This window comes from Rutidosis leptorrhynchoides, chromosome 2 (assembly GCF_046630445.1).
Source record: "Rutidosis leptorrhynchoides isolate AG116_Rl617_1_P2 chromosome 2, CSIRO_AGI_Rlap_v1, whole genome shotgun sequence".
NCBI classification, from domain to species: Eukaryota; Viridiplantae; Streptophyta; class Magnoliopsida; order Asterales; family Asteraceae; genus Rutidosis; species Rutidosis leptorrhynchoides.
This window is the reverse complement of record NC_092334.1, coordinates 88,086,677-88,103,232: the sequence shown is the minus strand read 5'-3', so window position 1 is coordinate 88,103,232 and position 16,556 is coordinate 88,086,677. Positions and strand designations below refer to the sequence as shown.

At 32.5% G+C, this 16,556-nt stretch overlaps 1 protein-coding gene across 1 annotated transcript; it reads right to left on the bottom strand.

Annotated features, from left to right (window-relative positions):
• Nucleotides 1–1,936: 1,936 nt before the first annotated feature.
• On the bottom strand, nucleotides 1,937–2,935 carry LOC139888047 (uncharacterized). The gene has a single exon (XM_071871080.1). It carries the CDS (start codon nucleotides 2,933–2,935, stop codon nucleotides 1,937–1,939), a length of 999 nt encoding a protein of 332 aa, XP_071727181.1.
• Between the last annotated feature and the right edge of the window lie 13,621 nt (nucleotides 2,936–16,556).

The window sequence follows — 16,556 nt, the reverse complement described above, 5'->3', positions numbered from 1 at the left end:
CATGTTTTGATTACCTCTGCTGTATCTTTGTAAATTGATTGCCAATAATATCCTTGTCGCATTATCCGTCCAACCATAGTTCTATAACCAGAATGCTGTGCACACAATCCTTCTTGCATCTCTTTTACGACATCTATTGCTTGTTGTGGTGTTAAACACCTTAAATTTGGACCACTGATGAATTTTCTATAAAGCACCCCATTTTCCAGGACATAAAGCGGGGCACTAACTTTTATCCGTCATGCTTCCATGGCATCAGTTGGCAGTGTTCCGTTCTGCAAATATTTCACATAGGGAGTTATCCGACACGGTCCCCCTTCTTCAACTGTTGCCACTACGACTTTTTCATCGATCGATTTATCCTTCAAGACCTCCACCAAAACCTTCTTGTGCAAATGATCAAATGTTAGCATTGCTAATTTGCTTAAAACATCTGCCTTTTTATTTTTATTTCTTGATATTTGCACAACTTCTAAAGTTTTAAAATGTTTTGAAATTTTCTCAACCAGCTGCAAATACTGTTTCATAGAGATATCTTTTGCTTCAAACCCTCCATTAACCTACTGTGCCATAATTTGAGAGTCTACATATGCACACAAATATTTTATTCCCTTCTCAGACATTATGCAGAGGCCGGAAAGCAATGTCTCATATTCTGCTTCATTGTTAGATGCATAAAAACAAAACTTTAGTGCATATGTATGCTCTTCCCCTTCTGGGCTGGTAAGCACTAACCCTGCACCAACTCCTTCCTCACTTGATGCACCATCAGTGTGCAATTCCCACACGTAATTACTGCCTTTAACTTTTTGCGGATGATCCATCTTTTCCGTTGTTTCTAATAAAAAATCTACCAAAATTTGACCTTTAACTGCATGTCGTGGTGAGAAATTTATTTCATAATCTCCCAATTCCATTGCCCATTTTGCTAGACGTCCTGACGACTCTGGATTTCTCAAAATAAGTTTTATTGGCTGGTCTGTCAGTACAAGAATTGAATGTGCTTGAAAATAAGGTCTGAGCCGTCTAGCTGTGTGTGTTAAAGCATACACCAATTTTTCGATTGGTGGATAGTTAACTTCACTTTGCTGCAATATCTTACTGACAAAATATATCGGCATTTGTACCCATTTCCGTTCAGCGATTAAAACCGAGCTAATAGCCTCTGCGGATGCCGCTAAATACAAAATTAGCGTTTCTCCTGCTATTGGTGCGGTTAAAGTAGGCAATTCTTTTAAGAGCCACTTAATATCTTGAAAAGCTCTTTCAGCCTCTTCCGTCCACATAAATCTTTTTTGTTCAGACAACTTTTTAAAACCTTCATAAATGATAGCGATCGATCTGCTGCTCTTGATAAAAACCTTGTTAAAGCTGCCAATCTTCCATTCAAGCTTTGAACTTCTTTCTTTATTTTTGGAGACACCATATCTTCAATTGCCTGAATCTTTTTTGGATTAGCCTTAATTCCTCTCTCTGTAACAATATGTCCTAAAAATTTACCTTCTTCTACACCAAAAGTGCATTTCTTAGGATTTAACTTCATATTAACTCTTCGCAATGATTCAAATGTTTTAAGAGTATCTCTGAGCATACTGTCTTCTGTATGACTCTTGATAACAATATCATCAACATAAGCTTCTACATTCCTGCCTATTTGACCTTTAAATGCTTTATCAATCACACGTTGATAAGTTGCTCCTGCATTCTTTAATCCAAAAGGCATCATAATGTAACAAAAAATTCCATCTGGTGTGTGGAATGCTGTTTTATCTTGATCTCGTATTGCCATGGGGATTTGATGGTATCCCTTGAATGCATCCAAAAAAGATTTAAATTGATATCCACTGACAGACTCTTCTTTCCAATCGATTTCTGGCAAAGGATAGTTGTCCTTTGGACATGATTTATTTATATCTGTGAAATCTACACACATTCTCTATGAATTATCTGGTTTTCTAACCATAACTGGATTTGCTACCCACGTCTGGTATTTCACTTCCCTTAATATCCCAGCATCTACCAATTTTTTAACTTCTTCCCTGAGAAATTTTGTTCGATCTAGAGCCATGCCTCTTTTCTTTTGACATACTGGTGGGATATTAGGATTCACACCAAGCCTATGTTCAACTACATGACGTGGTACTCCAGTCATATCAGAATCTTGCCATGCAAAAACATCTAAATTGGTTGCTAAGATTTTGTAAAGTTTTTCCTTTATTTCTTTTGCTATTGTGTTTCCAATGATAACTTTCTGATCTGGAAATTCTGGATTTGGCGATACTGAGCCATCTTCATGTATAATTGGGTTAACAGCTGTTCTATTTATTTGCATACATTCTATTGCTCTTCTCCTTTTAGCGTATAGCGTGGCGATGCCAGCCAATGTGGGAAATTTCATCATTCCGTGCACCGTTGACGTCACAGCTCCAAATGTCATCATAACTGATCTACCTAAAATGACATTATACTGTGAATTTGCATTGACAACTAAAAACTTGATATGAGCTGTTCGTTTGATTGGTGTTTTTCCCAAGACTACTTCTGACACTATGCTTCCTTCTGACCATGACGAATCATTAGCAAAACTTGCTAAGGGAACAAACGTGTCTTTCAATTTCTCCTTAACTCTTTCTGGTAATTGTTCAAATAAATGCTCATACATGATACCTGCCCCTGCCCCTGTATGAGTATATATTTCCCCAACAATGCAATTTGCTATTCGGGCTTCAATCACTACAGGAGCATCAGATGGATTAGTATTAAACATGGAAGGAAAAGCAATCAATTCATGTTTCCAATCTTCTAATGCTTCTGCTTTCCTTCGTTGTCCAGCTTGCAATGAGTGTATCATGTTTGCTTCACTATGTGTTATCTTACGATTACGCCTTTTGGTGCTCTTAAGAGTTGAGTGATTCTTTAGAACGGATGGCGCCATTTGTTGGTACGATTTTTCGTGTAGCAGCTGTAAGGTACCAGTACAAGACAATAGCTGCTCAGCGTGTGGCGTATAATGTTGATTGATGTTTTCCCTCGAGAAATAATCTCTGCAGACCCGGAACACGGATGAGAGATCCGTGGGGTGGCATCAATCAATCTGGGGATCAATCTGTAATTGATCCGTCTAGCGTATTGCTGCTAAGCGGCTAATGTGCATTTAGAGTGAGAAAGAACTGTGTGAGAGAGAAAGTGTACTTCTCTCTGACTGAAGTTCAGATCCTGAATGCAGTGATCCAGGGGGTCTATTTATAGGCATAGAATGTCCGAAATTCTAGGGATACACGTGTCAATCGCTGATTAATTCTGTTATGCGAAGTATCCGGGAGGTCGGTGGCATGTGCTGACATAGCTGCGTGCTGTTCACGCGCTGAGTAAAAGGGCTTAAGCATAAAAGCTGCCTGCAGGGCTTACGCTTGACGCTGGGCAGCCTACTGTACGCTAGGTGGCAAATACTGAAAACCGCCAAATTTTGTTATCTTTTTTGCTTTTTGACCCATTTTTCTGCATAAAAATTGTGTTTCTATGCGTGTATCCCTTAGGATACACCATTAATATATATATATATATATATATATATATATATATATATATATATATATATATATATATATATATATATATATATATATATATATATATATATATATATATATATATATATATATATATAGTGGTAGGATCAAGAGGGAAGTAACCATTCGGGGGGAAGCGGGGGGAAGCAAAACTTTTTTTTTTCATTTTTTGAAAAAACTTTGTTCACGAGCATTATAGATGAGATGAAAATATGAACATTTAGTAGAGACACTTTGTGATAAATGTTTTTATTTTAGCGGAAAAACGCCCGAAGAAGTAATATATAACAATTATCGTGTTTTTCGAGCGTATTTTGAGGTTTTAGCTATTTGGGTTTAGATATTAGGGTTTATAGGGTTTAGATATTAGGGTTTAGAAATTTAGGGTTTAGGGTTTAGATTTAGGGTTTAGATTTAGGATTTAGATTGAGTTTTTAACACGAACGGTTTAGAGTTTAGGGTTTAGGGTTTGGTGTTTTGGGTTTATGGAATAAACCCAAAACACCAAACCCTAAACCCTAAACCCTAAACTCTAAATCGGGCTAAATTTTACTTCACAAAACATGGAAAAAAAACGTTCATATTTTTCACGAACAATATTATCTTGAATGTTATTTTTGTCGATCGTTTTTCCGCCTAAATAATAACATTCATCACGGAATATCTCTTCTAAATGTTCATATTTTCGAGTGATCTTGATGCCGGAAAAAAAAATTTAAAAAAAAACGAAGAAAAAATTTTTTTTTCCCCCCGCTTTCCCCCGATTGGTTACTTCCCCATTGATCCTGCCCATATATATATATATATATATATATATATATATATATATATATATATATATATATATATATATATATATATATATATATATATAAGGGCATGATAAATCGGGAATTAACCAATCAGGGGAAGGCGGGGGGAAGCAATTTTTTTTTCTTCGTTTTTTCTGGAATTTTTTTTTCAGACATCAAAATCACACGAAAATATGAACATTTAAAAAAGACACTTCGTGACGAATGTTATTATTTAGGCGGGAAAACGATCGACAAAAATAACATTCAAAATAATATTGATCGTGAAGAATGTTAACGTTTTTTTTCTTCATGTTTTGTGAAGTAAAATTTAGCTCAATTTAGAGTTTAAGGTTTAGGGTTTAGGGTTTAGAGTTTGGTGTTTTGGGTTTAGTCCCTAAACCCAAAACCCCAAACCCTAAACTCTAAACCGTTCGTGTTAAAAACTCAATCTAAATACTAAATCTAAACTCTAAATCTAAACCCTAAACCCTAAATTTCTAAACCCTAATATCTAAACCTTATAAACCCTAATATCTAAACCCTAATACCTAAAACCTCAATATACGCTCGAAAAACACGATAATTGTTATATATTATTTCTTCGAGCATTTTTCCGCCAAAATAAAAACATTTATCATAAAGTGTCTTTATTAAATGTTCATATTTTCATCAAATCTATAATGTTCGTGAACACAGTTTTTTCAAAAATTGAATTTTTTTTTGCTTCCCCCCGATTGGTTACTTCCCTCTTGATTCAACCACCATATATATATATATATATATATATATGTGTGTGTGTGTGTGTGTGTGTGTGTGTGTGTGTATCAAAACAATCATCTAACAACTATTTCTTATGATGTTGTTGATGATGCCTTCAAAGGATGTAACAACTTTAATCTAATTTTAAGTTCATATTTATGGTTATATTTTCAAATATTAGAGTAATGATTTTGTTCTGACAAAATTGTTGAAATGGTCAATGTGGTTTGTACCAAAATGCTGATTTAGCCTATGTGGGTTTTTTTTTATGGATTTCGTCATCGTAATTTGCAAATGTTGCTGATTTCGTCTCTCCGACTAACGGTCGTTAAAAAATTCCGTCAAATAAGGTCACATACTATGCACGTAAGGGTATTTTAGTCATGTTTAATTGTTCCTTAGATAACCCTAAATCATCTTCTTCCTCATCTTACTTTTTCCTTCATTATTTCAAAGAGAAAATTATGCAGGTGGTCCGTATTAAAAATGTCTGTTAAGTTATGCCATGTGCAATGCATGTAAGGGATATTTTTGCTTTTTCGTTCATCTTCTTTACCACTTCATATTTTTTTATCATTCAAGTTCGCTCCCCAATTAAAAACCCTAATATAAACACGCAAGTTATCTATATAGTCTAATAAACCTCTAAAATGATGACATCATCATTAAGCTAAATTACCCTTTACTTTTTATAATGATGTTGTCATAATTATGTATTAATTTAATTAAAAAATAGTACAAAATCTTTTAAAAAGGAAATATTAATCTATCATAAATTGTAATTCTATTTTTATAAAAAAAATTTAAAAGGCATTTATTATTAATAATAATAATAATTATTATTATTAAAAATATAAATATAAATATTCAACTTTGAGCGAACTTTATGTTTGTAAAATCAACGACAAGTTTCTTAGTCGAAATCCGTGGTTCCACGGGGCAATAAACTAAATGACTTTAACATTAATATTCACTTAATACATAAAACATATCATTAAACTGTTTAAAAACCCGTGTTTCCACGGGTCATTTCACTAGTAACCCTAATAAAAACCCACATCAAACAAAAAATTTGTAATACAGAGTATTGTTTTTTAATTTATTAAAGTAATACTTCGTAAGAGCAATTCATATGGAAGAATTCTTTAACCGTATCCACTACCTATGTTATCTTAACTCGGTGAAAAGAAAGTAATATAAAGCTTTAATCAATGTCTAAGCCATTTTCAACATTAATGTTATCAAAAAACAGTTTTTATAAATCCCCTATATCAAGAAATCCAAGGTGTAAGTGTGTAAGATACCTCCGGCTCATAAAATCAATTCATTTCCCGGATTCAATATAAACCCTGATAAGAGTGATCTCGATGGTGACATACTTTATTCTCAGGACTAGCCGTTACATCAACGCTTCCTTTTTAAGTTTAACCCATGACTAAACACTAACAATAATGACATAATTCCTCAAATTTAAAAACTTGAAAATTACATTTTCATTAAATTTAAATTTAAACTACAATAAAATAAAAAGTAAATTTTAATTAAAACTAGACTAAAAAATTGACCTAAAATTTTAAAATTACATTAAAATTATAAAAACTATTCTTCGTGTTCGTCTTGAGCTTGTTTGTTTTCGTCATCGAGAATGTGTGAAGGTCCCGCTTCATCTTGATTGTTTAGATTCATTGTAGGATTATGTTGAATACGATAATTAGGTAGAAGACTCCACACGTGTTCCACAAGTATATCTCGTAGTAGTCAATAAATGCCCACATCTCTTGTTTTCGCGTCCACTCGAAGATTCGCCTCAAGCCTTTCTTGGATTTTTCCTCGTGTACGTCGAACCGAACGATAATTATCCCCGAGTCCACAAAATGCACGACCATTGTCATCGGTTATCATAATATCTGTTATCAACACAATTCTTCTAATTTTTTTTTTTTGATATAATATGGTCAAACGTTGCACGTCTTGTGCAGTTGGTTTCCTCAAATATTCGGTTGTAGACAAGTGACTAACACATTTAAAAAAAAAATTTTAAACAATATTATGAGGTTTGTTCACCCATATGCAAATACTCATCAAAAAGATCGGCCGAAGCAGCATATGCTAGTTGACATATGGCTGATGTTAATTTTTGAACGATATTAAATCCAACTAATCTGGTACAATCACGTTTTTGATAAAAATAAATAAAATAGGAAGGAATCGGGGTTTGAGAAAAAATAATATACCTTGACATATCCGAAGAAATAAAAGCTTGCTCATTCGATAACATCTTTGAAGGTAATCCGATGGAAACGTACTTGTGTCCGAAAAATAATCATCCCATAAAGCTCTTGCGGTTCTTTCATGATCTCTATGTAAATATCTTCTAGGTGCTCTTTGTATGGGTTCGACTTCTTCATCATGGCTTTCTCATCCAAATTATCAAGTAATTCGAGTGTTTGATTATAAATCAGATTATTCGTGATTGTAATGGCCTCGCTTAGGGCCTAGTAGTAATGACCCATTTACCCTTGTGGATTGGTAAAGTGATTTTAATAATTATGTGAATAATGATTATTTGTGTATGGGAAAAATGCGTTTTGTGACAAGGGTCACAGAACATATATTGTTATGTGAATTGGACCTCATTAGGAACGCTTAATGAGGTACAATGTGTTTCAGATAACTGGTAAATACTCGTGTGTTATACGGACTAGGGTTTCTTCACAATGAAGAAGCCCAAATTGAATATATGTTACTGCTCGTTCCTTACTTTCTAATCTTAGCATATCAAAACCCTAAACACTCCCTACTACTCTTAAATCCTAAAATCAAGAAGTGGAAATCAAAGCTAGAGATTGTGCGCATCAAATTCTTCGTGATTTCAGTAATCAATCAAGGTATGAATCTCAGATTTTAGTGAATTAAATTGGGTCGTGAATGGGTTTTGAAAAGTAAGATTTTGATGTTTGATTCTTGCTTTTAATGTATTTGTTATGTGTGACGACCCGGAAATTTCCGACCAAATTTAAACTTAATCTTTATATGTTTCCGACACGATAAGCAAAGTCTGTAATATTGAGTCTCAAAATTTTTGAACTGTTTTATTTCATTCATTTAACCTCGACCGGTTTCGACGATTCACGAACAACTATTTTTAATTAGATACATATATATATATATATATATATATATATATATATATATATATATATATATATATATATATATATATATATATATATATATATATATATATATATATATATATATATATATATATATATATATATATATATATATATATTATAAATATAATGAAAACTATGCGATGTAATGAAAACTATTATTATAAATATATATATATATATATACATATATAAATATGTATATAAATACTACTTGTAAATATATAAAATTATATTAAATCTATTTGTTTAAAAATATATAATATATTTATTTTAGTAGTTAAACTTGTTATTGAAAACTGTTTATATATAGAAAGAGAATATATTAAATATAAATTATTTCGAGCTTAAATAATAAACAGTTTTAATACTCGGTTGGCATTTCGCTAGTGTTCATATAGATCAAATACAAGTTTATGAAGATTTGAAATGAAAGTTGGATCGTAAAGTGATTACGAAGATTTTAGGTTTGATAAAAATATTTTTTACCTTTTTAGATTAAATCTTAGTACTCCGTACATAGTAATTGGAACAGGGAATAAATATTAGATGCACCTTTTTGATCAGGTTTCAAGCAGTAAATTACCAGAATAAATAAATGGTCTTAATTTAAAAATTTGGGATTTTTAGGAACACTTTTATACGTTAAGTGTTTAGCAATGGACGCAATATAATAATGGTCCGTGAAAACTGTCGGTAGTTAGAATCCAAATGTTTGATGGCTTTACTATATGTGATATGAGATATTTTGTTTTAAGATTCGATTACTATTTTTTTTTTTACTTTTGAATTCAGTTCACCAATTACACTTATATATGTGCACATATATAATATATATATACCGAGTACATAGACATATGGAGAACCTCACCACCTCACACCCTCTATTCTCTCATCCTCTCTATCTCTCATATCTATTTCCTGTTTCTTTTTCTGATTATAACCGAGCACCACCACCATGGTTTTACAACAACTATCACAACATTATCACCATCCCAACCCGCCACCATTTGAATCACCATCACAGCCACCCTACCTCGTTACTCTCTCTCTACCTCACCATCTTCCTCTGTCCTTTGAAAACGACCACCGTTAAACACCCACGAACACCTTCACTACTTATCTGCAGCTGCTATCATCGCTATTGTACTCGAACACCAACACCACCCATTCGATTAACAACTCGAAACCCACTTCATTTTCATTGCAAACTTCCCGTTCAAACACACCATCGATTACCACCAAACACCCCATATGGTTGCTACTTTACTGCTCCTGTTAACTAACGAAAATGGAAGAGGAAATGACGATGCTACAACTACAGCAGAAATTGCTTTATATATTTTTTTTTCTGTTTCTTCGATGGCTTCATACTGCTACAGCTATATTTGTATATTTCTGTTTCGTTTCTGTTTCCACTTCTGCTATACTTGATGTTATAGTATTGATAATGATACACGATAAGATAGATGAAGTGATGATGAAAATGGTGAAGAAGATGATGAATAGTAACGTGAATGATGATGGATAATGATATAAAACATCGACTGTTGTTTTTGTTTCGGTCATGAACCCAAACCAAACCACCACCACTGAATACCATCACCCATAATCGATCACCAAACTAACCCATTGAAACCCATTCGATCCCGCCATGTTACTTATGTTTTTCTGTTTAAACCTCAAACCGCCACCATCAAGTGTTACTGCAGCTGCAGCTGCAACTGTTACTATTTATGTTTAAAAACCACTGAAACCCATTTAATCTGCCATCCACCTGCGTTTGGTTTCTGTTTTTTTTTTGCTGTTTCTATTTCAACCGAAAATAAACGATGATGGTGGAGGTTGTTGGTGATGTTGTGAATAAAGAGTGATGATGATATCGAATGGTGATGTCGAGGTGGTAACGAAAACGATGACGATGATGATCGTGATCTTATGTTATCAATGATGATGATGAAAACGTAACATGATTTTGATGATGATGAATAGTTCTGGGTATTGTAAAGAAGAAGAAGGAATGGAAACAGAAAATAGAGGGGTTAAGTATATTAGATTTCGTATAATCTCAAAAAGATAGAATTGGTTGAATGGTTAGGGGTGTGTCGGGTAGCGAAAGGTCGCGGGTTCGAGTCCTGGCGATGGCATTTTTTTTAAGAGCCTTTTCTTTTGGAGGTAGTTATTATTATTAATTTTATTATTATTATTATCTTTATTATTATTATTATTATTATCTTTATTATTATTATTATTATTATTATTATTATTATTATTATTATTATTATTATTATAATTATTATTATAATTATTATTTTTATTATTATTATTATTATTAATTATTATTATTATTATTACTAATGTTATTATAATTATTGTTACTAGTATTATTATTATTAAAAGTATTATTAGTAATACTAGTATTATCATTATAATTATCAGTATTATCATTATAATTATTATTATTAGTATTATCATTATTATTAATATTATTATTAAAATTATTATTATTATTATCATCATTAGTAATAAGTTATTATTATTATTATTATTATTATTATTATTATTATTATTATTATTATTATTATTATTATTATTATTATTATTATTATTATTAAGTATTATTGTCAAAATTATTATTTTCATTATTAATAAACATGTCTTTTTATTAAAAACTACTGTTATTATCATTATTATTATTATAAGTATTATTATTAATAATATCATTATTATTATTATTATTATTATTATTATTATTATTAAAAGTATTATTATTATAAATATTATAGTTATTATTATTATTATTATTATTATTATTACTATTATTATTATCATTTCTTATTATTAAAAGTATTAAAAATATCATTTTTAATAAGATTTCTTTTATTGTTAAAAACTATCATTATTATTATCATTCTTATCATTATAAGTATTATTACAAATAGATATTTTAATATAAATACATTACTATACTATTAATATTATATATCACTATATTTTTATTATTAAAATAATATTAATTAAGTTATATATAAAATATATCAAGTAATATATAAATTAAATATATTAAAATAACATATAATATAACAAGTATATTATTAATAATAATAATATATAACTTGTTCGATTACTATTATATGTTTATAATATTATTTGTTATATATAAATGATATAGGTTCGTGAATCCGAGGCCAACCCTGCATTGTTAAGTTCAGTCGTATGTATATTTTTATTACAAAATATCGTATCGTGAGTTTCATTTGCTCCCTTTTTAAATGCTTTTGCAATATACATTTTTGGGACTGAGAATACATGCGTTTATTTTCTTATAAATGTTTGACGAAATAGACACAAGTACTCAAAACTACATTCTATGGTTGGATTATTAGACCGAATATCACCCTTTTAGCTTGGTAACCTAAGAATTAGTGTTTATTATACACCTTTCATGCTGGAAAATGGTATGGAGCCGGTATAATGGCTACAAATTGACGCAAATCCTAAAGGTAGATCTACGGGCACTAACTCCCCTCATACTAGAAAATGGTATGCTTTAGTACTTCGAGTTTATATTATACAGACGAGCAGATTCTGTTTTGGGGATATTCTATATGCATCTTGTTAAGGTCGGTTACCAGGTGTTCACCATATGAATGATTTTACCTTTATGCAGATGAGAGGATTCTGCTATTGGAATTATGTTTATAAAATAAAAATCTTGTGGTCTATTAAAATTATGAAAATGATTGATTACGATAAACCTATGAACTCATCAACCTTTTGGTTGACACTTTAAAGCATGTTTATTCTCAAGTATGAAAGAAATCTTCCGCTGTGCATTTGCTCATTTTAAAGATATTACTTGGAGTCATTCATGGCATATTTCAAAAGACGTTGCATGAAAGTTTGTCTTTTAAAAACGAATGCAATGTTTGTAAAACGTATCATATAGAGGTCAATACCTCGTAATGAAATCAACTATTGTGAATCGTTTATAATCGGTATGAACGGGGCATTTCAGTTGGTATCAGAGCGGTGGTCTTAGCGAACCAGGTCTTGCATTAGTGTGTCTAACTGATAGTTATTTAGATGCATTAGTGGGTCTGGACTTCGACCGTATCTGCATGTCAAAAGTTTTGCTTATCATTTCGTGTCGAAAATTACTTGCTTATCATCCTTAAAGTCTAGACATGTCTTACCGCCTCTATTGTATAGATAGTGTATAGATAAATTCGTATCTTAGCGTATCTGTTACTGTAAACTTTGCCTGACAGCTTCCGAAAATTCCTCCGAAATCTACAGGAACTCCTGTACTATATATAGGTATTCTATGTAATTAGAATATCATCAAATATCTGAAAATCATTTCATATCGAAAAACCCTTTATCTAACCGTACAAGATGGAACTCGCAACTAGTTTAAATTCCTTGAATTTCGACAGCTATTCCGATATGGATTTCCACTCGAACTCCGAAAGCAGTGTAACCGAAATGGATCAACCAATTAGCCATCATCAATTCTGGATGAATTGGGGATGAGTTCGTAGTCGACTAAATCAATAGAGACGAGAAAAAGGCGATTCTTTTCACCAACCAAATTTCCCTCTTGGCGATGAACCTGAAGCATTCACCGGCGAACCAATGTGAAACACCATTTTCACCCTCATTTCCTGAATACCTCGCCATGATCATATACTATCTCAAATTCAAAACCTTATTCGCCCTCTTGTTCCAACCGCCAATCATCCCGGAGTAATCGAAGAAGTCAACCAGCTTCGCGCATGAGTAATGATTTTGGAGAATATGGTGCAAAACTTACCAGCTTCAGCAACATCACCAACACCAACAGAACCACCAGCAACAGCACCCGTACCATCAACACCACACGCTACAATATCACAATCTATACCCCAAGCATGATCTTCGTTCTACATATCGTTTTACATCGATTATTTTCGTTCTACATTATTTATCTTCGTTCTACATGACGATTATGTAATCTCTAATGTTTTAGAGATTATGTATTCTAGTTCTAACGGTAAACCAGATGAGTTTAATATCATGTTGACTTATTAAATCCATGATTACATCTGAAGAAAATATATATGTAAGTATATTTTCTCAAAAATTGTAATTAAAAAGTCTTTTGTACAAACTGTTAATGGTGAAAATATTTTAACGGGTAGGTAATACCTGAGGAATATTTAGATTTCATGAAACAACCCAACCGGTATTCCATACGATAAAATTTTTTTTTATACAACACATTTACGCGCCAATTAAATATGTAAACCATTCCACAAGATCCACTTAAACGTACAACAATTTAAATGTTTACAAAAGGCACGAAGGCCATTAATCAAATTCAATACAAGTTTGACCCACTACAATTGATAGTTTATAATCCAAACGACACTCGAGCATGGTTTGGGACTAAACTACCCAAAACATTAGGCCAACTTCCAAGCTTCAACAAAACATCATCAAGGGCCACTTAATGCCCGATAACCCCTTTGCCCTTATCCGTACCTGCGACTAAAAAGATAAACAACGAGAGGGGTAAGCTAACGCTTAGTGAATGCAATAATTATACACGTACATATATAATATACTTACTTGCAAACACTTAAACACATACCGCATACATGCTAGCAACACAATTAGCTTATCATCTCAATTATAAACTATAAACTTCCAATATCACAAGCTAGCAATGCAATAGCATATATACAAACCGTACAATATAATATGCTTACACTACAACACAATAACCATGGTTAACCAATCGTACAAGGGATGGTACTCGAATTTCCCATTGGTGTTCATAACATCCATTAGTGTACTTAGCACCTCGTATCACTAACCCCCGGGTGGCATCTTAACACCTCGATACTTCACCCTCGGGTGGCGTCTTAACACCTCGACACTTCACCCTTTAACATGGAGTGGCGTCTTAACACCTCGACACTTCACTCCTTGGTGGCATCTTAACACCTCGATGCTTCACCTCGAGTGGCATCTTAACACCTCGATGCTTCACTCGTCACGTGAAACGTGGTGTCTTAACACCTCGACACTTCACATCTCACGCTACCACAAATAAATATATTATATACCTACGCATAAAATTATTCCACTCACCTTAACACTTCGGTGGTGATTTAAATGCTTCCGAAGGCTTCAAAGCAAAGTACCTAATTACATAAGTACACATTCGATTACACAACTAGTGGAATTAACCACATTACACTTACTTGAGCATTTAATGACCCAATTCGCATTAAATGACTCAACCATACCAAAACCACCCTTAAATGGCCAAGACCCAACTTTAATCACTAAAGCTAGTAAATTAAGTCTACTAACATCAACTAACACAAACTTAGGTTAATTCATACCCATTTCACCCAAACTAGGTCAACTAGCCCATTTTGGATCCATTTAACACTTTCACTACCAAACTTGTCAAACATGACCCAAATAACATCTCTTTCAACTTTAACAAGCGTGTTAGTGACTAAAAACGCCATTTAACATTTATAAACCCAAATCATAAGACCAAACCCTAGGTTATGGCCATTTGGGTTTTCTTTCCTCAACATAACCCAAGTTCGCCCATTTTAACCCCAAATGGGTCACATAAGTTCCAAATGAACAAAACCCTAGCATAAACTAATTAAAACTCAAAACTTAGAGTTAGAACTTACCGAGACTATCAACGCGTAGCTAGAGACACAAGGAACAACTTTAATTCTTGCTCCAAAGATCAACCCTCAATCCTTCACTCTCAAATCTTGCTTTTAATTCAATTGGGTTTTAAGTTTTGGGAGAGAAATTGGAAAGAAAAGAGAAAAGAAATAAATGAAATGGATGAGTGGTTGGGATTTAATGCTCCCATCTGATTTATACGCGAAATTACCAATTTGCCCCTTAAGTCATTCAATTTGAGCTAAAATCGGAGTCAGAACTGCAGAGTTGTCGCGGTGCGGCGATATATGTCGCGGCGCGACATTACGAAGGAAAAACAACCTCTCTTAACCCACTTTCTGAACCTGGTTCGCTTGAAATGCCGCGGCGCGGACCCCTTGGTCGCGGCGCGACACATAAGGGGAAAATCGACCCTTCTTAATCCAATTACTGATCTGGATTTGCTTTATATGCCGCGGCGCGGCCCAATGTGTCGCGGCGCGGCATTGGCCGTCACCTGGACACTTCGACAACCTTAAACAAAATTTGATTTTATTTAATTCGTACACTTAAATCTCGCTTCCTATATTCGCCTAACCTTCAACAATAGTCTCATAAGACTTAACGCTAACAAAGCCCATGTATAAACTTGTATTCGCACACATTATCAAGTATATATATATATATCTAGACATTTACGCATAGTCTAGCAAGTTACAAACGTACAATGATTAAGTATGTACCTTTCAATATGTACGGGAAAAACGGGATGTTACATTTCACATTAATAAGTTACATTGTACATTCTTCCAATCTGATTCAACAGTCATTTACTATCCTACTTACATCTACAGATATACGTATCCGTTCACCGCAGAATAACTATTTTCATTCAATTTAATATTTGGATTTTGACCTATCAGAATCCAACAAGTGGCATAATGAAGAAAACATTGGACAAAATAAAATTTGTTAGAAACAAACAAATTAACTATGAGAAATTTTTTTAAGAATCCACGCTAACAAAATCATAGCTAACTGTTAATTCCTTATTACATTTATTTATCGCAATTTATATATCACAATTTTAATTCTCACAATTTTATTTATATTCATTTAATTTCTGTTATTTATTTTACGCACTTTAAATATCATCGGATAAATTGGGACATGTATACAATGTTTTGACATATCATATCGACGTCATCTATATATTATTTGGAATAACCATAGACACTCTATATGCAGTAATGCTCGAGTTAGCTATGCAGGGTTGAGGTTGATTCTAAAATAATATATATACTTTGAGTTGTGATCGAGTCTGAGACATGTATACAATGGGTCACGATACATATTAAGTAATTCGAATATTATATATTAAACTATATATGAATTATTGAATTTCTAACTGTGGACTACTAATTGTGGACTACCAATATTGGACAATAAAATGAATTAAAATATTGATTATAACATATGAAACTAAACATTTCTTCAAGTTTGCCACTTGATTTCATCTTAAACCTCATTTGTATCTTGACGATTACAATCTGTGTTCAAACCTTTCATGATTC